The sequence below is a fragment of the Lytechinus variegatus genome, chromosome 13, assembly GCF_018143015.1.
Source record: "Lytechinus variegatus isolate NC3 chromosome 13, Lvar_3.0, whole genome shotgun sequence".
Lineage (NCBI taxonomy): Eukaryota > Metazoa > Echinodermata > Echinoidea > Temnopleuroida > Toxopneustidae > Lytechinus > Lytechinus variegatus.
This window is the reverse complement of record NC_054752.1, coordinates 27,698,896-27,724,328: the sequence shown is the minus strand read 5'-3', so window position 1 is coordinate 27,724,328 and position 25,433 is coordinate 27,698,896. Positions and strand designations below refer to the sequence as shown.

The following is a 25,433-nucleotide window of genomic DNA, read 5'->3' as shown; positions in this document are numbered from 1 at the left end:
TGTAGCAAAGACATTAAAAGCCAAACTTTAAAAGCCACAGTTCCAGGGAGCCATAATTCCAAGAGAGAGATTTAAAGCCAAGGTGAATTGTGATTTATCATGCATCATACATATAGCTGAAAACTTAGCACCCTAAAGTTGACTCACACAGACATGTATGAGTACACTAACCAGGAAAATATCATGCTAAACGTGATTGTTGGCATGGTGATGAGACCAACCTATATTTATCAAATTGCGATAAGTTGTAAATATAGACATGTTTTCCCGTGTTTCTTTTCAGCTGCTGAAATGCAGAACATCACCAATAATTTCAGGCTGGGCTACGGTGCCTTCATTGATAAAACCGTGATGCCTTACATTGATATCTTCCCAGCAAAGTAAGTATTCATCCAAGCTGTCTTAAAAAGTATGCAATAATAGTCTATATGGCCTGTATTCTGAAATCAGGTTTAACATGGACCACGGCCTAACTCTCTGCTAAAATTATAGGGTACAAACTAACGTCAGTAACCGTAATTATGTTTGTTATATATTTCTTATGTTTAGTATTTTGTTTCCTTTTGCTTTCATACTGAAGAAAGATACTTCAGTTATCATTGCCAGACATTTATGAACAATTTGGGTGTCATATGAGTTAATAAATTGAATGTGTAGGGGATTTGTGCCCCAATTGGCTCTCCATAGTTAGCCACAACTCTAAACCAGGGTGTTATTTAAACCCGAGTTCAGAATACAGGCCTATGAATCTTATACAGCTGAAAAGTGAAACCAAAATATATATTGATTGCAATTGATTTTATGCCATTTGTAAAGGCAACATGAAATATGCAGTGTATCTAATTTGCTATGACTTGTGAAAAAAAACCTGAACAATAAAATTGAAATCATGTTGGTTTATACATCATTTAAGAGGACCATCACTTGATGTCTTTGAATTGATCCTCTATGAGGAGGAAATATTATTTTCCTGTTCGCATTTGAATTTCTATGTTATTTTTCCCCAACAGATTACAGAATCCATGTCTGAATAAAAAGTGTGGACCAGCATTCTCTTTTCATAATATTCTTCCACTGACGCTCGAGACAGGTAGATTTACTGTAAGTGATCAGGAATTTTATTATCAAATCTTCACGCAAACATTGTATGTTTGAATAAATTATTAATAAATTTTGTTCAGTCTTTGATTGATTTGATGTGTTTAGAAATATTATGGCATCAACCCCAAAGTGTGTCAAGAATTTTAAGCATAAAAGGTGTCTTGAAAGAAACCAAAGCAAACCCAAATCCTAATAAAAAAAATCTAGGATATGCATGTACTGTATTGTATAAGGGGATACCACAAGGCTCTTTTCTGGTTCCATGTCTATTTTGTAGACTAATTCTTTAGTGTTTTTGCAATGTGATGTTTGAACTTTAATGAACTTGACTTGGAATTTAATTGAAAAATTGAGCTTGGTGAATATTTATTCTCTAATTAGTGCATTTCGACTGCTGATTGCCTGTACTTGGGGCATATGTGTAAAATTAAGTTTCTATTTGCATAAGAGCGCATACTGATATCTGAATTTCTTATGGTTGATCATTAGGAGGAAGTGTCCAAGGTGAATAGTTCTGGTAATCTTGACAGTCCTGAAGGTGGTATGGATGCTCTAATGCAAGCTACTGTCTGTACAGTAAGTGACTCTGCCCTCCCTGATATTTATTTCTGTGTCAAGAACCTACTGAACTCAAATCAAATGGGATTTCCTGAAAAGTTTTGATGGCAAGAGAATTTGACTTAGGTTTGAGAGAGAGAAAGAGAGAGAGAAGAAGAAAGATCTACTTTTGATTATTCTCGTGCTAATTTGACTGTGTAATACTCCAGTTATTTTTATCTGTGTATGATGTAAGTTGAAGTTGCTGTTAAAAGTATACTTAAAATGTCTTTCTATTGCATTTGTGTTTTGTTTTGACAAACCTGCATAGGGTTACTATTCCCATTGCAGTTATGATTATGTTTTTCAAATTCAGATTTTAGAATGTAAATAGCAATAACAACTCACTGTATCGTATGAAGCAAAATTTGTCTCATGAAAATAATTCATTTGTATCTCACCATTTGATTTCAATTCGATCACTTTCTCCCTATTGATATCCCCCTCCCCCTCTCTTTCTCTACTGTCCCTTTATTCTTCATTTGGCATTTGACACTTTCTCCTGCCCTTGCCCTAATAACATTTCCCCATCCTAATGTATTGTCTGATCTGTCCTCTCTTTTTATTCCACCAACATGCCTTCCTCCCATCCTCCTTCCGGCTCACATTCCTCCCCTTCCTTTCCTTCTTTCTCCTCCTTTCCTCCTCTTCTCTATCTCATCCTTTCCTCCCTCACTTTCTGACCCATCCTCCTTACCGCCCCGCAGGAGGAGATTGGCTGGAGAGACAGAGCCAGACATCTGTTGGTGTATACCACTGATGCAAGTTTTCACATTGCTGGAGATGGAAAGGTAAGGAGTTAAACGTGAACAGGGGGCGTTTCATCAATATTTTCGTCCAACAAGTTGTCAGATCTGACAACTTTCCTGGATTCTGATTGGTTGAGAAGCACTGTTACTATAGTAACTGTCGAATAAAACAGGACTTGTCGGATAAAACGTCTGACAAGTCCTTTCAAGAAATGCTCCCCAGAACAGTGGCCAACTATTCAAGAGTGACAGCAATGGAAGAGATTTCTGATTGGTCAATTGCCAATCATTGTGTTACAGAGCCTTTAATGTAGTCATGAATAGTTCTTGCATTGCATTATATCATGTAACAGAATTTTAGTATGGACAGAGGCATAGCATTCTCATAGGAACACTTGCTTATTCAATATTCTCTTTGGAAATAAAGAGCAATCAAGAGGAAAGTGTGAGACACTTTCTAATATTTGGTACTGTGCATGTTGTGATAGTTGTGCTCGCTTCTTAAGAAATTCTAACTTTTGATATTCTCAAACTTTCAATTCATCATTTTCAAATTCAAATTTGTAATATTTTCAAAATCTTCACCTTGATGTTATCAAGTATTCATGTTTCTGCTTGTTTCCCTTTGATTTTTCAGCTTGGTGGCATTGTGAAGCCCAACGATGGCAGGTGTCATATGGATGATACAGGCTTTAGGTATACTAAGGCAGATGAAATGGTAAGCTTGATTGAAGTTGCTAAAATAGGCATGATATTCTTTTGACTAAAATCGGAATTCCAATTTTAAAAAAAAAGTTTCAGATTTTTTTAAATTCATTTTTTTGTGTGAAATCCTTTGCCAAAGGACATTCTCATGCTCTTTTTTTACTGCTTTTTAAAGTCTAATGATAAAACTATCATGCAGACTCACCTTGAAAAATCACTTTCGATTTCTTTACTATGCAAAAGCTTGTAGCCCTGACCGGGGCGCCCACAACTTCGTCTGTGATTTAGCGACCTTAGCTATTTTTCAGGGTTTTTTTTCCAGAGGGGAATATCATGCCTGGAAAAGAAATTTATGATCCTGAGGGATTTATGCACCATGTATTTTATTTTGATAATGATAATAATACATGTGACTTATGAAGCTGAAATCCCCTCTGTAGACTGCTCAAGGTACATCAAGTTTGTATAAGGTACTTTGTAACCCATTTATGAATATGCGGTAGCTTCTGACGTCAGCTTGAAAGTTTGAGTGAATTTGGGATTGTTACAGAAGGGTTTTAAAGTTTTGTTGTACTACAACTCTTTCTACAAAGAGATTGTTCTACTTATTTATTTCTTTACTTTCATTCTAAATGTATGAGAGACTTCATTAGCAGTGCTCCCACAGCGTGATATCCGCATTATCAATATTCTTGTGGCATATATACAAAATGATGACATCAGCAGTCTTATGATTTAGCTCAAATTATGGTTTCAAACATAAAATCACAAATACAGACGATGTAAATCTTACAAATTTAGAAATAATGTGAACGTATATAGAAATGGCTGTGATACAAAATTATCTAATTCATATCAGCAGGGGCATGAGAGTTCACTTTTTTGCTTTTGATTTTTAGCCAAATTTCAGCTTATTTTAGTTTTCCTCACCAAAAGGATGGAAGATCTTTTGATTTCAGCCTTTTTCAACACTCTTCAGCTTTTCCAGGGAACCTAAACACAAATCTTAGCAATGATCATAGAACATTTCTATGATTGATTGCATTGACTACAATGTACTATCAATCATAAAAGTCAAGTGCACGATCAATCGCCAGCCATTGTGTTACGGGCCCCAGCCCTTTTATATTTGCAATAACTAACAACCCGGTATCAGGGTTGACTATCACCCCACTGATAGTAATACTATTTTTATGTGAGATTTTAATACTTTTTATTGAAATATGAGCTTTCTAGTTAATTTCATATATTTTTCCATCACTTTGTAGGACTACCCTTCCATCAGTAAGCTGAGTCAAAAGATGGAAGCACTGAGCATTCTTCCAATCTTTGCTATCGGTAAAGCGGGTGTAGATAAACAGGATCCATTTGTCTTCTATGAGGTATGTTGTTTTGTATGTGCGCGTTGGGTCGCTTTTCGATGAGTTGCTGGCAATATCACTCACATTATGCATATGGCAGGGTGGAAGAATACTGTAATTTCCCGTCCATGATCATACCCCTTTTAGGTGAAAAAGGCAACATTGAATCAAGATGGATTTTAGCGGATTTTTATAGCAGATTTAACTCCAAAATCTAACAAATTTTGCTCAAAATCGAGCTCAAATCTTTCAATAATTCAAAGATTTGAAAGCTTACATTGGCGTTTCATTAGCAGTTTGAGTTTTGATAAATATGAGATTTTGGGGGGGTTAAACTAGAATTGTTAAAATTTCAGTGTGCGATTGTTAAATATACATTGTGTACTACAGCCATAGAAATAGGCTTGTATAATGAATTTCATGAAATTTCATTCGTGTGCGGCAAAGCTACACACAAGAAGTTTACTACGTGCGTGTGGGTGAGACATAAAGTCAAGCGGGCAGAGGTTGTGTCTATGTATTTTACAGCACATAAAGATGCTTTATCTTGCTCCCTTTTCAAAATTTATATTGACTTTCAAAAACTTTTAAGTAACACTCGTGATGTTGAGGATTCTTTTGATGGATCAAATTTGACTAATTAAAGAGCATTCTAAATAATTGGTGTCCCACATACTCTTGTGACAGATTTTGTTGATATTGATTATTTTGTCAATTATCCTGTGATTTTAGGATCTTCCACAGTACTTTCACGAGTCAAAGGCAGCCAGACTTTCTGCAGATTCCTCCAATATTGTAGATCTCATAAAAAATGTATATGAAGTAAGTAGAGTTTTGTATGATTTACTACTATTACCCTATACGACGATGTTAGAAGTGGACCCCTTTTTAATTGCGTGTGAATAAGTAATAAATGATTTATACAAAATTCCCAAATGTTAAACGTAAATACCTGAACAAAATGCATCTATATTTGAAATTATTTAAATTATACTTCTACAAAATTTTCTTGAAAATACATTAGCAGCAGAAATGTTAATCCATTAATGATTTAATTTTCTAATTCCTATATGTTTTGTACAGGGAACACCATTTTTTAAAGGCATCAGACTTCTACAGGACTTAGTTATAGTTAAGGCTATTTAAAAGTGATTGAAAAATGCATCAGCTTGCCATGTATGATTAGATTGTTAAGTCATACCTAACTTTCCAGTGGCTTTATGAAGCTTTTGAACACTTGATGTACTTTTTCCCTCTTTTATCTCTCACTCTCTTTTCTTCCCTCTCTCTTTTTCTTTATTCTTCTTTGTCTGTCTCTTTCTCTCTCTGCGTCTTCAGAATATTACATCTGAAGTGACAGTAGGGGACAAGGCCGACAAAGATTTGTTTGAATTGGACTATGTGGCTCACTGTCTAGATGGCTCCGTCACCAAGGATAAAAAGACCTGTGCAGGACTGAAGCTCGGGGACCAAATCAGCTTCGATGTCAGCATTACCATGAAGAACTTGAGCTGCACAGTTAATGATGGAATGCACACGTATGTAATTCTAATCATCATCATGTTTGCTTCATACCGTCCCAGAATTGTCGCTTGATGGAGTCACAAATATTAAATAGTGAATTTTCAAGCTGTGAAACCATCATGTAGCATTTGTGTAGTTCTCCCAGAGGATTAGTTAGAACAATTCTGAAACGTCAATTATTTTGTCCAATCTATGCAGCAGTGCTCACACAGTGCGATACCTGCATCATCAATAAAATAATGACATCAGCGTCTTGTGTTTTAGCGTATATTATGGTTTCAAACAAAAAATTTGTTTTAAAGTGTGGTAAATTTGGGGATTAATCTTGACAGGTAAATTTTGTTAAACCTCCATATCCTCCACAATTCATCTTTATGATGATATATATATAGATGTATGTTTACACATTATTCTAATGCTGTATTATGTAACCCGTATCTATTGTAAATTTGATATGTCTTTAAAATTACGTGAATAAAATTAAATTGGATTGTAATTCTTAAAGCAGGACCTACATTGTTTATAAACAAATACCTGTTGAGAACATGAATTTCCATCATGTTGATTTTTAAAAAAAAAAATGTTTTCCCCAATCCTGACATCCATCTGAATACTACATTCTGACAGATACCATCGGAATCCAGAAATTAAACCTGACCCGGTCCTTCTTAATTCTTGATATTTTTTTTTCTGCAGGATATCCATAGGTCCTACCACATTCACAGAAAATCTTGTGCTCAACGTGAAAGCACTGTGTGAATGCGAGTGCTCCAACGACGTGGTATGTAAACTTAATCATACTTGTCAAAATGAATGCTGTCGAAGAACGTTCTTATATAGAGGATCACAAGAATATAATGATCTACCGTCTACAATAAAATTATCAAATAGCCTATTTACTTTATATAAAAATTTAAATCATATAATTCAGTCTTGCCCTGACCTTTAAAAGAAATACTAGCGACAAGTGGGTGGGTGGGGGGGGGGGGGGCGCGTTAGGGTTTAGATGTATTCTCTTGTATTCTTTTTGTTGTTTTTCATTATTGTTTAGCTCAATTATTTTCTGATGTATAATTCTACATGTACTGTAACTGTTGTTATGTCATGTTATGTACAGTAACTGTTGTTATATATTCTCTGGACCCCAGGGAAGAACATTTTTGTTATATTAACAAAGCTGAGTGGGTTTATCCAGCCATCTCACTATACTTTTGATTTTATTATGTACATACATTTACCTTGTATTTTTTAATATTGTGATATGGAAAATAAATACCAATACTTACATTGCTCCTTTATCATGAAAGATTGGTTAACCAAAGGGTAGTCAACATCGATATCTTTCGAAGTGATTACAAACCTCATCTTAACCTACAGTTTTCCTGGGATTGAGACATGTTTTGATCAAGTAATTTTGGAACGAACCTACCCACCTAGTAGCAAGCAGTAGGAACCCTTAAGAGAGAGCTGGGGGGGGGGGGGGTCTGGCTGTGCTTGGGATATTTTTAGTAGTCATATTCATTTTGTCTCCTCAAGGGTATAAACACACGCTACTTCTGTGTGAAGTAGAGCTCTGCTACTGTGAACAAAATCACAGGCAGATTGAGTGGGATTCGATCCCACGACCTTTGGATTACTAGACAAGTGTCATAACCACTAGTCCACTGGAGTAGTGATCTAGGTTCAAACTATCTTGTAGATTGGATATTAAATCAACATGGAATAATTAATTTGTTTATTATTTATTATTCCATGTTGATTTTAGTAGTCTTGTTCATTACACAGACAATTTTCTACTGTAACTGATAGGATTGAATACTGATGTTCTTTTGCAAATTACAATGGATTTTTTAGGGCCTATTTGTTTTTTTAATTCCTCTTAGATTAACATGCTCTGTGTTGATTCCTTTTTGTAGCCGGAGCCCAACTCCAGTAAGTGTAGCTTCCATGGTACCTTTACTTGTGGTGCTTGTGTGTGTAATGAAGGCCGATCAGGAAAGATCTGTGAATGCGACCGAGCCGAGGCTGAAGGTCTTGACGAAAGCTGTGTTGCGTAAGTATATCAATCGTTTTTATTCCCTTGGTGTTCTTCTCAGTCCCATATGGGCTCATTGGTGTTGGGTCCACAGTAAGCTTGGTCTAATTCTCAACAATTTGTCATTTACTTGAATTTCCACCTTTGCTAAAAATTTTATTGTTGATATTTCGTCCGTCTATTCAAATGGGTTGTAATCATTAAAAGTAATGACAGTTATATCCGTTAGCTTTCTGCATCATACCCCAGAAATATTCCACTCGTTAGGGCAATGTTGCAGTAATCTATGGTCCGTCCAATATTTTATAACTTGCGGAATAGTTTTGCTCTCCAATTTCTAGGTCATGCAATATTATAAATATATTCCATGAACAAAATCCATTGATCATTGCTATGTTGAAATTATGGAGATCTAGTAAGTACTCTCACTTTGTTTTCTCACTCTTTCTTACATAGTCCAAATTCTACTGTGGAATGCTCGGGTAGAGGTGACTGCGTGTGCGGTCTGTGCGAATGTGACACGCGTGGTGACCCCAATCGTGTCATTACGGGAGAGTTCTGTCAGTGCGACAACTACCTGTGCCCGAGGTCAGGAGGAAAGGTGTGTGGAGGTAAGCTCACCTATGTTGTTTTACTTGCAAGTATTAAGTTTCAATGATCATAACTTACCAGCGATGTAGTCAAGGCTGGCGTGGGTCATGTGTGTACATTGCTAACAAGAGAAGGTTTTCTCCAATGCCCATGTGACACAAAAGTACCGGCCTTGACTTACACCCCTTGTAATTTTTTGTACTCTATACAATTTCAACACTTAAAAAGGAAGAGAAACTATACTAGTAAGCATAAATTCCTTACCTGGCTATTATGAAATCAAATGAATTATATATCATATGAAATAGAAAAAGTACCGGTATAGCCTTTTTTCATATAATTGCAAATATAGATTAGTGATAATGCACTTCAGACCTTACTATATTCATTGAAGCGTTACTAGCGATGTTACCATGCTCATTACCTAATTATGATACTTCTTCCTTTTTTTATTACCTTTGACAAGAAATTCAATTAGTAGGGCTATTAGCCTCACAATGTATGGCCAGTTATAGTGTTGTACAATATTGAAATTAGATGATCTTTGAATGTTTTCATGGTCGAGAAATACTAAGTTAAGTTTTTTATTTACACCATGTATAGTCATGAAAGGGAAAAAATTAGGTACCGATAATCTTTCTTGACTGAAAAGATGATTTTAAAGATTTTTGAGACTGTTGCCAATTTGCATCTCTTCCATCCACAGGGAGTGATCGGGGAACCTGCGAATGCGACGAAGATAGAAATATCAACTTTTGTACCTGCGCAGAAGGTTATAAGGGCAGTGCTTGCGAATGCCCGATATCTAATGATACGTGCAGAGCTCCAAATGGGGTAAGTAAATTTCATTTGATTTGATTTGATATGAGATTGATTGGGGGCACTTGGCCCTGCCGGTGTCGGACTATCTACGTCCGGCAACTCGAGCTACCAGACGCACATCAGGAAAATGTTTCAACCCTCAACTCGCACCAACAGCTTTAAGAACTCATATATTCCACGCACCATCTAGGACTGGAACTCCCTTCCCCCGACATCCAATCAATCCCAATCTCCGACAATTTCAAATCACAGGCAACTTTGTTCTTTCGCAACAAAGACTCAAGTAACAAGGACTAATAAACAAAGTGCACACTCCCAATTCCTCCTCGGGTGGTTCCTCTAATAGGGATGTTGAGGAGTGCCATCAAGAAGAAGATTTTTTTTTTTTTTAATTAAAAAAATATATACATGGAGCAATAAAAAGAGGTTCAGAAATATTGATGAAAATTAAAGAAATTTGTTTAATAGGAGAAATCTATTACTGGGAGAATTGCACTTGTGATATACTATTATAACAAAAAAAAGTGCAGTACTATGGCTTAGAATAGTTTTCCCATGTCCTTTTTCCATCACAGATTTAATGGATAACTCTTATGCATATTTGAAACATAAATGCAAGTTATCATAACAATCGCAGAAGTGTTTGACTAGAATCCAATAAAATTACCATTCAAGTGTTTGTTATGTATAAATAAGAAATATGTGGCAAATCATTTTGGGACAGAATATGTAGTTGCTCAGAACTGAGCACGGTGAGCATGGCATTCCACAGCCAACTGTCTTTTTTTCAAGTAATCAAAACACACTGTCCCACTTGTGCTTATCTGTATTGCAGATCTTAAGTGTGATCATTTTTCAGCTCAGATGTCAGATTGCACAATTTTAGGTTTATGTTAATTTACCAGATCTAGATCCACGATAATATGGCGACAATTGGCCGTGATTTTGAAGAATTTCTCATAAGATTGTATTTACTGCATATGTACCAGCATTTCCTCACACTATTAATGTAATATTTTTTTTTTTAACAGGAAATCTGCAATGGTGTGGGAACATGTAATTGTGGAAAATGTGATTGCAATGATCCTAAGTACTCTGGTGCTACCTGTCAAATCTGTCCAGTAAGTATATTCATTGGCCAGTATTCTGAAGTCGGGTTTAAATTAAACCCTGGTTTAAAGTTGTGTAACTATGGAGAGACGATTGGTGCACAAATCCCTAACAGTACACATTCAATTTATTAACTCAAGACACTGAAATTGTTAATAATTGTCAGGGAATGATAAATGAAGTATTTTTCTTAATTATGAAAGCAAAGGGAAAAAAATGTACAATATAAACAGAATTTTTGAACTTTTGGCTCCCCATAATTTTAGCACAGAGTTAGACCGTGGTCAAAGTTAAACCTGACTTCAGAATATGGGCCATAGTGGATTAGTCATGGTGATGGTTTTCTTTTCACTAATGATTATTGAAGATTTAACATTTCTTAAGGAATTTGGTGATTTCAGAATTTTATTTTATAGTCAACATGACATAGTGGTATGGGTAATTAAGGGGAACACTTCATCTTGTCAGTTTAAATTCTCTGTTTCTAAGGACTTTCAGACACAACGGCCCGAATTCACAAAAGGTGGTGGTTGAGTCCATGGTTTATGCAGATTTTCTGTATAAATTACACTTAATTTAGTGCGTATCGGGTGCATGTATAAAACATGTCCTCTGCTGATGCGCGCTTTTGTCACAGTGCGCCATATTGACGCCTGTTACTGTGGTTAGATACTGTATGCTACTTTATTCATGAGTCCACTCTTGAAACTGTGGACTCATGAATAAAATAGCGTATCTAACCATGGTAACAGGCGTCAATTTGGCGCACTGTGACAAAAGCGCGCATCAGCAGTGGACATGTTTTACACATGCACCCGATACTGCTAAATTAAGCGTAATTTATACAGGAAATCTGCATAAACCATGGACTCAACCGTGGGTTTTCAAAACCACCTTTGTGAATTCGGGCCAACAGGTCCCTCGGATGGTCAACACCGTCTGTGAATTTCATTGCCAATTTTATTCTTAGCCAATCATATGCATGGATTTCAGTAGCTTATAACAAATAGCGAGTGAAAATCTGACCCTTCGTAAGTGTGAAAATACTGAATGGTATAAATGATGGTGATGGTAATTTGTGGATTTTCATCCATTTTTTTTTCAGGATTGTGCTGGGGCGTGTGAAATTAACCAGCCGTGTGTACAGTGTAGGGCATTCCACACCGGAGCTTTCAACAAATCACAGTGCAAGAATTGTCCCCATCCTATCTATGTAGTGACAGAGCTGAGAAAAGCAGAAGGTATTAGTGAATTCCTTTCTTCAATTTTCTGTGTTGAATATTTCATTTCATTTTGTTTATTTCCATATTGAAATTCAAAGATTAAATCATGCCTGCCAAAAGTAGTTGTTTGACTTGCAGCTCTCTGTGACTATCCATTTTATAGCACAGCATCCATGAGCCTATGTAGACTACGTACAGTGACACAGAGTAGAACAGTAAACTCCTCAGTTAGTCATTAATAGTTAATGAAAGTTTATGATAATTTAGAGATTTAATGTTTGTGATAATTCAGATCTGAATATGGCTATTGATGTTATTGCATGCAGTCAAGACTCCATGTAGTTCGAATTATTTTTTTCTCAGCATATTTTTTTTTCAAATGGACCATATTCTTTTATTTATGCCTGTACGTAGTCAACCATTCTTTCAAGTTGGCTAAATAGAGGCTGTTCTCACTACGTTCCTAAAACTAGTTTAGTGGAAACTAGTTTAACGCGTAGTGAGAACGGTCGAAGCGGTCTTGGAAGCGATCTTCTAAACCAGTTTGGAAAACCACCTCGCGATGTAGTTTTCAAGATCGCTTTGCCTCGTTAAACTGGTTTTAGCGTAAGTGAGGACACAGCCGTTCTTCGGGAAGCGATCTTCGCACATTTTGAGCGCGCTACTCCACACGACAGGTGTAGAATGACCATGCTGCGGTTTCGAATTTCGCGCGAAACGTGTCACCCCACTGAGAGCGTTTCCATAGCAACAAGAGCGCTTTACGTGAAGTGATTTTGAAAACCACTTTCGTGTGATCAAGTGGGAACGCTAGCAAAGCGACCTTCCAAACTGGTTTCCTGAATCGGCTTCCAGTAAACTAGTTTTAGAAAGCGTAATGAGAACAGCCTCATAGTCATGGTTTTGTCATAAAGATTAAAACAAAATACCTAATTTTTTTAACTTTGCCACATTAATTGTTGTTTGCTGATGTATGTTTTTAAGGTCTTTATTTTTTTTTCAACCATTATCTACAACATTCTTACGCTTCGCTTTTTTTTTCTTCTCTAGGCCATCAAGAGTGCAGGTTTACTGATGATGATGAGTGCGAAGTTATCTTCACCTATGAAATACTACCAAATGGAACATTTTATATTGAAGTACAAGAAGAAAAAAGTAATTATTAGCATACATTTCTTTGTTATCTATCACTCATTCATTCTCTCTCAATCCCTGACAGCCCCCCCCCCCCCCATTAACATTGCTAACATTGCTTGTATTTGTATTTGAAGGAAAAAACTTAAAACCATCGCTTAAACCCATGGTTTATGCAGAAATCCTGTATAAATCAGGCTTATTGACCACATATAATAGAAAATGTCCAATGCTGATGCACGCTTTGTCACAGTGTGCCAAATTGACGCCTGTTGCCATGCTTAAGTCCACATTTTGAAGAGTAGACTCATTATTTCAGAACAGTGGACTCATGCATAAAATAGCGTGGATAAACATGGCAACAGGCGTCAATTTGGCGCACTTTGACAAAGCTCGCATCAGCATTGGACATTTTTTAATATACGTGGTAAATAAGCATAATTCATACAGGAAATCTGCATAAACATGGGTTCAACCGATGGTTTTCAAAACCACCTTTGTGAATTCGGGCCATATATTTTTCATTATATTTTATTACACGATAAATCGTTTTGATAAATGAAAAACCACCCCCTCCCCTCTCTCCATATAACCCCAAATGAAATGTAATGGATTTATTGAGAAAGGTAAACAAGACTGGAGAGAATCAAGTCCTGCTACATATGTTCTTTGTGTAGAATACAGAGGATCTGTCCTCATTAATGGTGACTTCATTCAATTTCATACTCGATCAAAAGGATAAGTGTTATTGTATAGGCTGTAAAACCAAAATAGTTTCCATCAAGCCTAAATGGAAAGAAAAATCACCTACGACTAGGCCATCACCCACATCAGCTGGAGCCTCAGAAGGGATAATGATAATTTTATGCTTTAGAATGGAATATTTATAGGTAGACAAAATTTACGAATCCCTATTATCATTAATGAATAATGATAAGGATTCATAAATTTGTGTAGCTATGAATACTATTATTATCATGTATTACTATTATTTATTATTATTGTTATTATTATAATGTATCTGTATACTATTTCAGCCAAGTTCTCTGAAAATGTTCATTGCAACTGATATCCTTTTTTCACTTTCACCTTCTAGTATGTCCCGGAGCACCCGAGATGCTATGGGTCATCCTTGGTATCATCATCGGAATCATCCTGGTAGGATTAGCACTCCTCCTCATCTGGCGTCTCCTCACCTACATTCATGACAGGAGAGAATTTCAGAACTTTGAGAAGGAGCGAGCCAACGCCACGTGGGAGGGCGGCGAGAACCCCATCTACAAGCCGTCCACGTCGGTCTTTAAGAACCCCACCTACAATATAAAATGAGCTTTACCTCCTAGTCTGGCGATAGTTCTTTTTTTAAATTTCTAATTATTGTAAACTGAATAAGCGTTTGAGTACCACCACCTGATTTTGCTGTACTGCATGCAGAATGCCAAGGGCGTCTCTTCGGAAGGTGCTGGGTGCTACGACCAGATGCCAAAAAGGGATTTCAAAGACGGACATGTAATGTTCATTCACCTCTTAGCTACACTGAATCATCATTGAATGCTCATTGAACTCTTGAGAATGATCATCGAATGTTTGTTCATTGAGCTTTCTGATACCCTCTTGGGGTTCAAGGCAAGAACCATGGCGAGGTATCCTTCGAGTGGCAACCAGCGGAAGTGTGTTTATTATAAAAGAGATAGTCTTTGGAATACTTTAGAAACATCGAGATCATTATTGGATACCTAGTGATATTGCACCTTGAATTAGAGTTTAAATGTGATACAATCATCTGATATGCTGACTGAATGATATGAAGTACAGAAGAATCTAGATGGATGGCCAGATTCAGTTTCTTGAAGTGGCTAAGGTGTGCGCCGTTGAAGCAGGAGCTGATACCAGGTGGGGTGATTGTGGATTCAGAGATTCATATTTTCTATGCACGTATGCTCCCATTTCTAACAAAGGGAGAAGCTGGTACTACTGAGGAATATACCATGATATATCTGGCACCGTTTCCCCTCATGGGCAATAGTATTTTCTGGAGCCTTCCAAGTGAATATACCATCATGGATCCATGGCCGTTTCCCCATATGGGCAATAGTCTTTGCCGGAGCCTGCCGGCTAAGCAGGTGGATGTCGCAAACAGAGTCCAAAGGTCAGCTTACCTGTAAACCTGCAAATCCTGATTTTAAAGTTGTGGTTTAAACTATGGAGAGCCAATTGGAGCACAGATCCCTAACAATACAGATTCAATTTATTAACTCATATGACACCCAAATTGTTTATGATTGTCTGGGAGTAACTTAATTATTTTTCTTCATTATGAACGCAAAAGGAAACAAAATAGTAAACATAAGAAATATACAATATTAACAGAATTCTTGAACTTTTGGCACCCCATAATTTTAGCACAGAGATAGACCTTGGTCTAAGTTAAACCTTACTTCGGAATACGGGCCAATATGTTTAAAGGATTATCGTACTTGAAATCATGCACTGCAAAAAACCTAGTGACTTCCGGTAGTATTCCGATAGAAAGGAAAAGCATGGTAAACATATTCAGGTATCAGGTACAGTGTATGCTCTAGAATGTAAAGATGTAGGTCATTAAATATGATAATCTAATTACAATTATATATATTCCTCAATTTTTGCTCAATGCATTTGAGGCAAGTCCATTTTTAACCTTAAATTTTTATACATTGGACAACCCATTTAACGGATGCCAAAGATGACTTCTAGAAACAGATTCCCCTATATTTTGCATATGGAAATGCCCCAGCCAGAATCAGGAGTTGATGGGCCAAGTATTCCACATTTGAAGGGATATTATCAGTGCAAGCACTAAAAACTCTGTGAAATGACAGATTACTTGGTACAAAGGTCGAGAGCATTTTTTATTTAGTAATGTTGCACAGATAGATCAACAAACTTGATTCTTTTTTGTTTTCAAAGCACAATATAAATTGAGATAACCAATAATCCCATCGTTAAAGCCTGATAATATCCCTTTCATTCTTACCGCAAGTCTCAGTGTACGCACACTAAGGCACCTTCTTGCAAGTCATAGCCGCATTCCCGCAGGAATTCCACAAGCAGCTTTTCATTACACATCATTAAAGTCTCCGTAGACAGAACTATGGGGACTGCAGGAAAGCTGTAATGAAAAATTGCATCCTTATAGCCAAATTCATGTATAAATATGTAGCAAAGATTTTTGACAAGTTGTCTAATGTGTAATCATGACTGAAATTACGCATTTAATACACTGCACGTGAGCATTTAAGCACAAACTTAGTCACTCGTAAAGAAGAATGAAATTATGGGGATTTAAATATAGGATATAGAAAATCAATTTCAAAATGTCCTTTCAAAATTAGCAGTTTGGCAGTCTGAATTTAGTGATTTTGCTAAAAATAACAGGTTTATTTATAGTACAACTGTTGATATCTTTTGTTCATGAATTGCCATATTCTCATTATCTCTAATGATAGTGCTTGTCTTTTTGTGAACTCAGCATATGTTGTCAAATACATTTCCTATGATATATTTTGAGTTAAGAAGGAGACAAGCTACATCTTAAGAGATAACGGGGAATGAAGAGTTTACTATACCTGTCAATTTGAAGTGACATTGCCAATTTAAGGACCACACTAAATCTATAATAGAGTAAAGGAATTTTAGTAAATTTCTTCTAGTATTCTCATTTTATTAAAACTATTTCCCCATGCTTTCATTCTCCTTGGACACACTAATGACTTCCTAATCACTGATCACTTTTTATTTCATCCAATAATGTTCTAAGAAAATGGTGCTGACAACTTGTGTTGTCTCTCTCTTTAGTAATATTCTCTTAATTTTCTTTTTTATATACACAAAGAGAGAATGAAAAATGTGCAAAAACTACTTTATATTCTTCATGTATTATTATTATTAAATAGCTGTGTATATATATATGAGTACAGATGCTTTTTTGAAACTGCATGTTTGTTTTTGTTTTTCTACTATTTTTAAATTGTTGTGATTCATATATGATTGTTCTAATTATTTTTATTTAAAGACAACTCCTAGATAAGCCTATAATGTAGATAGTACCACTAACTCTTTTATATGATTGATATTGACTTGTACTATAATGTACATGTACTAATGGTCGAGTGAAGGCGTTTGTCTGTAAATATGTGTACCGGTACTAATTTTCTGAGAAACAGAGCCCGTTTGAAGTACTTTTTATAAATACTATAAGAAAATATAAAAAAAATAGAAATGCTAGAAAATGTATAAATCGGCATGGTGTGTAAAAAATGAAAATTCTTAGGATACCTCCTTAAAAATGATATTCTGTCTGTTTGAAGTAGATGTTTTACTTAACTACGCAGATAGCAAGAGTGCTGCTTTTACATTGGCTTCCTAATAATAAACCACGTAGTGATCTTTTCATAGACATATAATACACTTGATAAAGAGAAATAGGGATGAAAATTGTTGAAAAGTGCAATGTCTTTTTTTTATTCTATTTCTTTCTATTTCTGTTAAATGGGTGATTTAGAGTGGAAATTAATCCTTTAATTTAGATTCGGATCAAAAAATGACTTACAGAAATCTATAGGTTAGGGCCTAGATCGAGTCAGTAGAAATGCAGTCAGTCCAAACTGAGAAAGATTGCATCGCTCTCACAATCCAGTTGACTGGTCACATGAGTACCATTGTCTTGTTTGTTCTTCCAAAAAGAATTTCCAGTTTGGAGGCACCTCATTGCCAGTGACTTACCCCCCCCCCCCCCTCTCCTTCCCCGTTTTCACTGCAAACCTGTTTCAAATATGCAGTATGTGATTATGGACTTGATAGTTTTTAGCTATTTACTGCATTTCATTTTGATTTTATCTCTGTGTTGAATTATTAAGTGCCTTTCTTAGTTGAATGAAGTCTTTTTGATAGCACTGATGATTTATAGAATGCATTTATGATTGTGTAAACATTTTAAAAATTTCTTTATATTGATACGTTGTGTAGATGAGGGCCTTATTCTGTGAAGAGTGTGATTCTTTCCAATTAATCCCATATATGGAAAGACAGGAAATCCGTAATTTAATATCCGGAATGCCAGAATCCCCATATCAAATTATGCTTTGTCAGTAGATGAATTAGCCTTGTGCATTCATGAAATTCAACAACCTGCTATTTCTGTGTTCGTTTGTGAATGAAAACAATGCCAGATACTTTCTAGATGATGAATTAGGGTGTCACTGGCTTTCCATAAATTTGATTAGAAGATTTGAAATCAATCACATCTCTTCAGAAAGGGTCCTACAATGTTGTGGAATTATGTTGCGAAATTATGTTGCATCTGTCAATGGCCTGAGAAAGTACTCCTTGAATCTTTTTGTGTGTAGCCTTTTTTGGCTTTCCATAGAATGTTTTGGAACTAATTGAAAGTCTGATTACAAAGTACTATGTGAGTTTATATCTTATGTGTACTATAGTGATGAAGTACTACAGAAAGGAGTGTTTATTCTGATATCTTATTAATCTCTAGACTTATGACTCAGCGATCCATATATCAGACACCATTTTCAGATTCCGTAAGACCTCGAAAACAAATGAACACAGTATTTTCTCTTTTACGATAAACATGTAGGGGGAAAATGTAAGATGAATTCATAATCCTCATGAAGATAGGTGATAAAGAAAAGGCAAGGTGAAAAAAGGCTGAATCTATCAAGTGTGCAGAATTATATGGACTGGACGGGACAATTTCATGGTGTTGCATTTGATGTATGAAATAAATGAGAAAAATATGCACCGAGTAAAACATGCCGTATTGGAATTTGGCCTATCCAAAGTAATTTTCCCCTACACTGATCAATTTTTGCTAAGACCACAAAAATGAATGAATCTTTTTTTTTGGGGGGGCATGATTCTCCATAATCAGACATGAAAATTAATTCATCTGTTTTTCATTTTGTTCAAAATGTAAAATTATTTTATTCATTGAATTAGTCTACAAGAATGAAAGAATTCATCAAATTGATTCATCAATTAAATTTGTGTCTAGTGTTATCTTTCAAATTTTCTTCCTTTATATCTATCTTCCATAAAGTCTGACTAAATGTAAATGTTGCTTTGTAGTAATGTAAATGTTTGTGCAGCACAAGGTAATACAAAAAGGCATTTAGAGCATTTATTTAGAAATTGAGTGTACATTGTACTAGGTCACAAATTAATGCACTGCTAATTTTAGTTCAGAAACAAAACTGTCGAGAACTCGATTGCCACTTCACAGGATTTCCAAGAAAAAATATGTGTGCTAAACTAGAACAATTTTAGAGCTCTCTTATCTTGATAATCTATGCATTTCAAAATTATTTGTGTTTAATAAGTTGAAATCAGTACTTTAATCATGAAATCAAGATGCAAAGTAACTGCTTTGTAAAGAAAGGTTGAATTGATGTGGATGATTAAATCATCACATTTTATGTAGTACTAGTGAAATATACAAAAGCTTATAAAAAATGAAAAGGAGTTTGATAAAGACCTCTGCTTGTACTAAATTTTAATTTTGTGATTTAGACATTTCATTGTGACAAAATTGAAAAATTCAATACCCCTTTAAGCAATATCTCAAGGGGGCATCATGGTCTAGTGGTTTTAACTCTCGTCTTTCAATCCAAGGGACGTGGGTTCAATTCCTAGTCATGGCATGTTTTCCTTCAGCAAGAAATTTACCACTGTGCTGCACTGAACCCAGGTGAGGTGATTGGGTACCCGGTATGGAGAAATTCCTCGAATGCTCGAGTGCCTGACCAAGGTAGCCCTGCTAAAGTGGGGGTTATAATAGCATTATCATCCTAGGCAGGGTCCGCTGGGAGAACAGTTTTCGGAACTGAAGTGGCTACTATGGGTAAAGTATGACATTCAGTGTATGACAAGCTAAAATCATTTAATCTTTTTTTCTGGCCTTGATATCACCAAGTCATTTTTGCATTGTTGACAAATGGCAATTTTTATATCAATAAAAAGGATTAAAATGAGATGGCTTGCTATATTATTGTTATCAGGGGTGTGAGAGTTCAGATTTTTATCTGATTTCAGATTTTTTTTTTTTTTTTTTCAGCTTATTTTGGCTTCCCTCTGTACAAAATGTATGGGAGCTCTTTCTATTTCAGACTTTTTCAACACTCTTCAGTTTTTTATTCAGATCTTTTTATTTGTGACCAATCACACCCCTGTGTTATGCTGGTTAAATCAAGGTGTGGTAGCCCCTTTGTTACATTGAGGACGGTTACATAAATTATCAGGATTGCTTTAAATAAAAATATATGTAAAACCAATGAATCTTCCAAAGTATCAGATATTCATTATGTACAGAATGAAAAATATAGAATCTGAAGCGTATGTTCTGTGTGTTATGGTGGATAGGGCAGGCGTGGATCCAACAGGATTTGACACACTAGTTTTTTTAGGGACTGACTATTGTGCAGCAACAATATGGGTCCTAAAACGGTTTCATGTCTAATTCAGTTGGATCCGCATGTGATGGTGAGTAATATTAGTAACAAAATACCTTAAATCACCTTTTTGTAAATCGTGTACAGTTTTTAAAACAAATGCGCCAATTTGGCATTATGAAAAATGCCTTTCGTGTGTCTAGTATTTGAATTGTTGCTGTTTTGTATATTATTGTAAAATAGAAAATAATAAGCCAAATGAATGTGTGATGGGGCAGAAAGGCTTCATATAGATTTATTGTAAAATAAAATTTTTAAAATGTATAACACTGCTAAAGCATGCAAGCTGCATTGAAAATAGGAGTGTGTCGTGTTGAGAAGGGAAAAACGAACCAAAATGTCTATAGAAATCAAATTATTATGCTATGATGCTATTGTCATTATTTACAGTGTTAATCTGCAGTAGAGCCTGAATAGCATTAGTTCAAAATATTTTCCGTTCTGTCATTTTTCTTTTCATCTTTTTTGAAATAGGGTGGCATTGGGTATTAAGGTGAACATGCAACTGAATGAATCATATTTACTGGAGGTTTATTTGGGAACAGAAATTAATTTTCAAAGTGCATTGCTAGTGAATTGCACCTGAAATTACTAAGAGGAAATTCATATTGTGTACGATTCCATAATATCTAGGCTCTGAAGGTTCATTTGTATATTATTACATTTAAATTATTCTACATGCTTTGTGTTGTGTTTGTTGAGCAACAATACAAGAAGGAGTAGGTAAAAATCTCATGTCTGCACCTACAGGCTAAAACACACCTGTAAAACTATAAACCTTAACTTGTTTTATGCCAATAACAGTGCTTTGAATCCTGAAAAAAGTGCTATATAAAGCCAATTATTATTTCATACCCTTTGCACAATCAGTTTTTTTTTCATTTCACACTCTGTAAGTCTATCCTGTCTTTTTAATTAAGATATATGAGATTTCCCCATATATGTAAAGTTCTCTTTGATCAATTCTGTCGAAGAAAATTTTGAAAATAAATATGTCTTCTTATCTGTAGTGATGCAGGGAGCAGGAATATGTTCTGTGATGTGTCAGAAATTATCTTGAATTATTTTCACTTCTTTGTTTGCTCATGAATTTATTTAATTTTTGGATATTTTGGATTTTATTCATAGTTAGCAGCATGCATATCCATAGTATAAGCTTTAAAAAAATTGTATTACCGTTTTTACTTCCCTTGTATTTTTATTATACTTGACACGCTTTTGAATCGAATTTTACTTTGTTATTTAAAGTGAACGAATAAAGTTTTAATATGCATCATTCAAACCTTATTAAAAACTATGTTGTTCTCTGTGATCATTTAGAATGAGCGTTTCTGAATATTTACATTTCAGTTTACTTAAATGGGTGCAAACTTAGTAACACTGTGTTTGGTCTGTTTGTTGTAAATAGTCTTAAAACATGCATTTTGAGAATAAAATACCATATTTTTTTATTACATAGGGGCGCTGTGGTCTAGTGGTATGACTCTCGTCTTCTAATCAAAGGGACGGGTTTGAATCCTAGTCGTGGCTAGTTTTCCTTCACCAAGAAATTCACCCACATTGTGCTGCCCTCGACTCAGGTGAGGTGAATGGGTACCCGGCAGGATTAATTCCTTGAATGCACAGAGCGCTGAAAGGCAGCTTGAGCTAAAGCCGGGTAAAAATAATAACAATGTGTCTCGGAATAGATAGATAGCGCTATGTAAATGCCTATGATTATTTGCATTGAGAAACTGAAACACTTTAAGTGGAAAAGTACTTGTTTTGCTTTGCTGTTACATAAGTAATGTGGAATGAATGTCCTTGGGTAGTGAATGAGTGTGTTGTGAAATCGAAAGGGCATTATATCACAAGGATTACACTCCTCAGAATGTTGTCTTTATTTGGCCAGATTTGAGAAGTTGAGTCGGTGTTACACAAGGCTGCTAGTTCATGCACTGCAAAAACTCTGGTGTTGATTTAACACCAGCCCGGAATCTATATATGTCCACACCAGAGAAGTATTGAAACAACACCAGTTTGGAATCAAACCGATGCTGTTTTAATACTAATTGGTGTTGTATAAACACCAACCGCGTAGCCAGGATTTAATTTTGGAGGGGCAGTAAATGCACACAAAGCGTGCCAACACTTACAGAGCGCGCGAAGCGCGCTCCCTAGGGTGCAGGGAGGGGGAGTTTCCCCCTGTCCCGCGCGGAGCGCGAAGTTTTTGATATCCCATCAAATTTAAATCAAAAGATGGCATCTCTTGCGTCTCTATTACTCTTATCATCTCGAATATTAACTTGCTCTGATTAAAAAAAAAAGTTTTCTAAAGAAATTATGAGCGCCCCCAAAATATGAAAAGATTGAAGAATTTGAAATAATTCCTCTTACTGTGCGAAGCGCGGAACCTTAAAACGTTTTATAAAAATAGAGAACAGAAATGATAGGCCTACAATTTATTGTGCCTACCCTGGTCACATCAGATGTGATTGTAAAAAGTTTATCCACATTAAATTTCGTTAACTCAAGTTGCAAAACAGAGTAGAAGACGGGTATAAAAAAAGGGAAATAGGCCCTATTCCTTCTCGCGAATGGCATTGAATCTCTGAATTTTAGAAACTTCTCTAAAACTTTAACCGGTTCTAATTTTGATATTTCTTAGATTACATATAACTATTAAGAAAAAAAATGAGCTTAAAATGTGAAATGGATGGTGCAAGTTAAAAGAGGGACTTTTCCTTTCCCATGCTCGCGGAGTACGGAAACCGTTGTGATTTATTTTGGAAGAAAAAACAAATTGTGTAATTTCGCTCATATAGTATAAGCGCTTCCTTTTTTAAAAGTGATAATCAAAATGTCAAATCAATGGCGCAAAACAAGACAGGAGATGGATGTGCAGCGTCGCTGCACTTTGTTCTATATCGCTGCAGCAGCGATATAGAAAAAGTTCAATGTCGTACATACTTTTGCATAAAGCGCAGCACGAATTTAATGCCTCCCCGTTTGAGCAGATACTTTGCCGAAAATTACTTGCTGAAAAGCGGATTTGAGGATTCGGGGAGTGATGGTAATTTTTACCCGCTCCGAACAAAAGAGCAAAAATTTGGTCAATGCAATTTACCAAAAAAAATACTTTTCATACTCTACACCGATGTATACTTTGTAACTTCTGATAAGAATATACGATTCCCACAGCCGGGAAGGGTAAAAACGGAGAAGGAAAAAGGTTTGAGGCGCGTTGCTGCCGCGCCACGCCTCTGCCACCAGCTCCCCCGCTGCATCCGTGAATCGTCATCTCTGGGAGTATTTCAGCGGTCATTAAAGACATTTCTTTTTAATAGTTAATTTACTTGTTATTTATGTATGTATGTATGTATTCTTTTTTTTTCCTTCACAATTTTGATTTTGCTCATTTTGTAAAGCGCTGTGATGCAATCATTGTGAAGAGCGCTATATAAATACTTATATTGTATTGTATTGTATTTGAGAAACAAAAGGGAATGGCAATTTTTATAGTTTTCCCGCGCAGAGCGCGGAAACAAAATTTTGTATGAAGAGAGAAGAACGTCTCGTTTAGGTTTTTATTCTTTTGACATAAAAAGAAGGGGGAAAAAGCTCTAACTTTCTTCCCTTTCCTTCTTTCGCTTTTTCTTTTTCTCCTTTTCCCCTTCTTTTTTTCTTTTTGGGGGCGTTTTTTTTGGGGGTGTTTTTTTTTTTTTGGGGGGGCGACCGCCCCCACCATCCCCCTGGCTACGCGCCTGATAAACACCTATCTGGTGTTAGACCAAAACGAAACTGGTGTATTTTAACACTTCTCTGGTGTGGACATATATAGATTCTGGGCTGATGTTATAAAAATGATGAAAAGCTGAAAATTGTTATATTCCAATCTGTAAATCGGACATTTTGAACACAATTTAAAATAAAGAACGACTTGTGTATTTCGATCTCGCTTGCTGATCCATGTGTAACATTACAATCTTATTTTATTTTTGCACATGCGGAATTATTGGGGGGGACAAAACGATATGTTTGCCCCCCCCCAATATTTTAATTGGTGGGCGATCGCCCCCCCCCCCATGCAGGATCGACGCCTCTGGTTATTACGTAGGGCTTTCAACCAAACTAACAAACCTTGCTCCGATCAGGCGAATATATGACAAATATTACATTGCCTTCCACATACATGCAATAACAGTAAAACATGTTTAATACATTACTAGTTCAAATTCGAGATGGTGTGAATTTCCATAATGGGCTTAATATTACAGAGCATAATTTTTTCGAAAAATTTCTATCGGCCCGCAAACAAGAAATTAGGTTACATGTACCTGTACAACATGAATAACAAAATGAGACGATCCAACCCCCACCCTCCTCTTCTCTTCCAAATATCATAAGTGCGCTGATGCTTCATTAGCTGATATCAGCAGAATGTCCTTGGTCATGTCTATTCCAATATCACATTAAAATCTGATTAAAATCGTTGGATGTTAAGGTTTATCCCCAAGCGATTGATAAATGACGAGCACGGAGTGGGTTTTAATCAATTAAAAGCGAAATCTGCTTCCGCTTAATTTAGAGTAATTCTCTATTCAGTGATTATTATTGAAAGTATGCATACGCCGGGTGGATCTGTAGGCCTATATATGGCCTAGACAAACCCCCTCCCCCATGGTATTTAGTAAGTAACAATGGGGAAATGAGAAATGAATTGTTTTTTTTTTCATTCTTTATGAAAACACATTCACTGTATAAAAGTCATTACATACAAGTAAAAACAATGATCATATAAATACTAGTTATAGAAAATAACATTAGAGAACAACAAAGAAAACAATTTATGTCGAATGAGGCGTCAACAAAAAAGAGTAATTTGCCTTGTTGAGCGTTGACCCCAGTATAAATACATCGTAGTAAGAAGGAAGGGGACAAAAATGAAAAAGTCAAAGTCGTGGTAAACAAACATGTATAATATTAAGATACCGAGTACA

General features: G+C 35.8%; 1 protein-coding gene across 2 annotated transcripts in view; it reads left to right on the top strand.

Moving 5' to 3' along the window:
• LOC446174 (beta-C integrin subunit) overlaps nt 1-14,589 on the top strand; it is a 45,942-nt gene extending 31,353 nt beyond the window's left edge. For both annotated transcript variants that reach the window (XM_041622357.1, XM_041622358.1), the window contains exons 7-22: nt 284-380; nt 1,011-1,101; nt 1,591-1,677; nt 2,406-2,489; nt 3,085-3,165; nt 4,421-4,534; nt 5,246-5,335; nt 5,852-6,051; nt 6,734-6,818; nt 7,954-8,090; nt 8,529-8,683; nt 9,370-9,497; nt 10,517-10,606; nt 11,701-11,836; nt 12,869-12,973; nt 14,049-14,589. In XM_041622357.1, the coding sequence (XP_041478291.1) occupies nt 284-380; nt 1,011-1,101; nt 1,591-1,677; nt 2,406-2,489; nt 3,085-3,165; nt 4,421-4,534; nt 5,246-5,335; nt 5,852-6,051; nt 6,734-6,818; nt 7,954-8,090; nt 8,529-8,683; nt 9,370-9,497; nt 10,517-10,606; nt 11,701-11,836; nt 12,869-12,973; nt 14,049-14,281 (1,913 nt within the window). In that variant the 3' untranslated portion in view covers nt 14,282-14,589. The remainder of the gene's footprint in view (nt 1-283; nt 381-1,010; nt 1,102-1,590; nt 1,678-2,405; nt 2,490-3,084; nt 3,166-4,420; nt 4,535-5,245; nt 5,336-5,851; nt 6,052-6,733; nt 6,819-7,953; nt 8,091-8,528; nt 8,684-9,369; nt 9,498-10,516; nt 10,607-11,700; nt 11,837-12,868; nt 12,974-14,048) is intronic.
• Nucleotides 14,590-25,433: the final 10,844 nt, after the last annotated feature.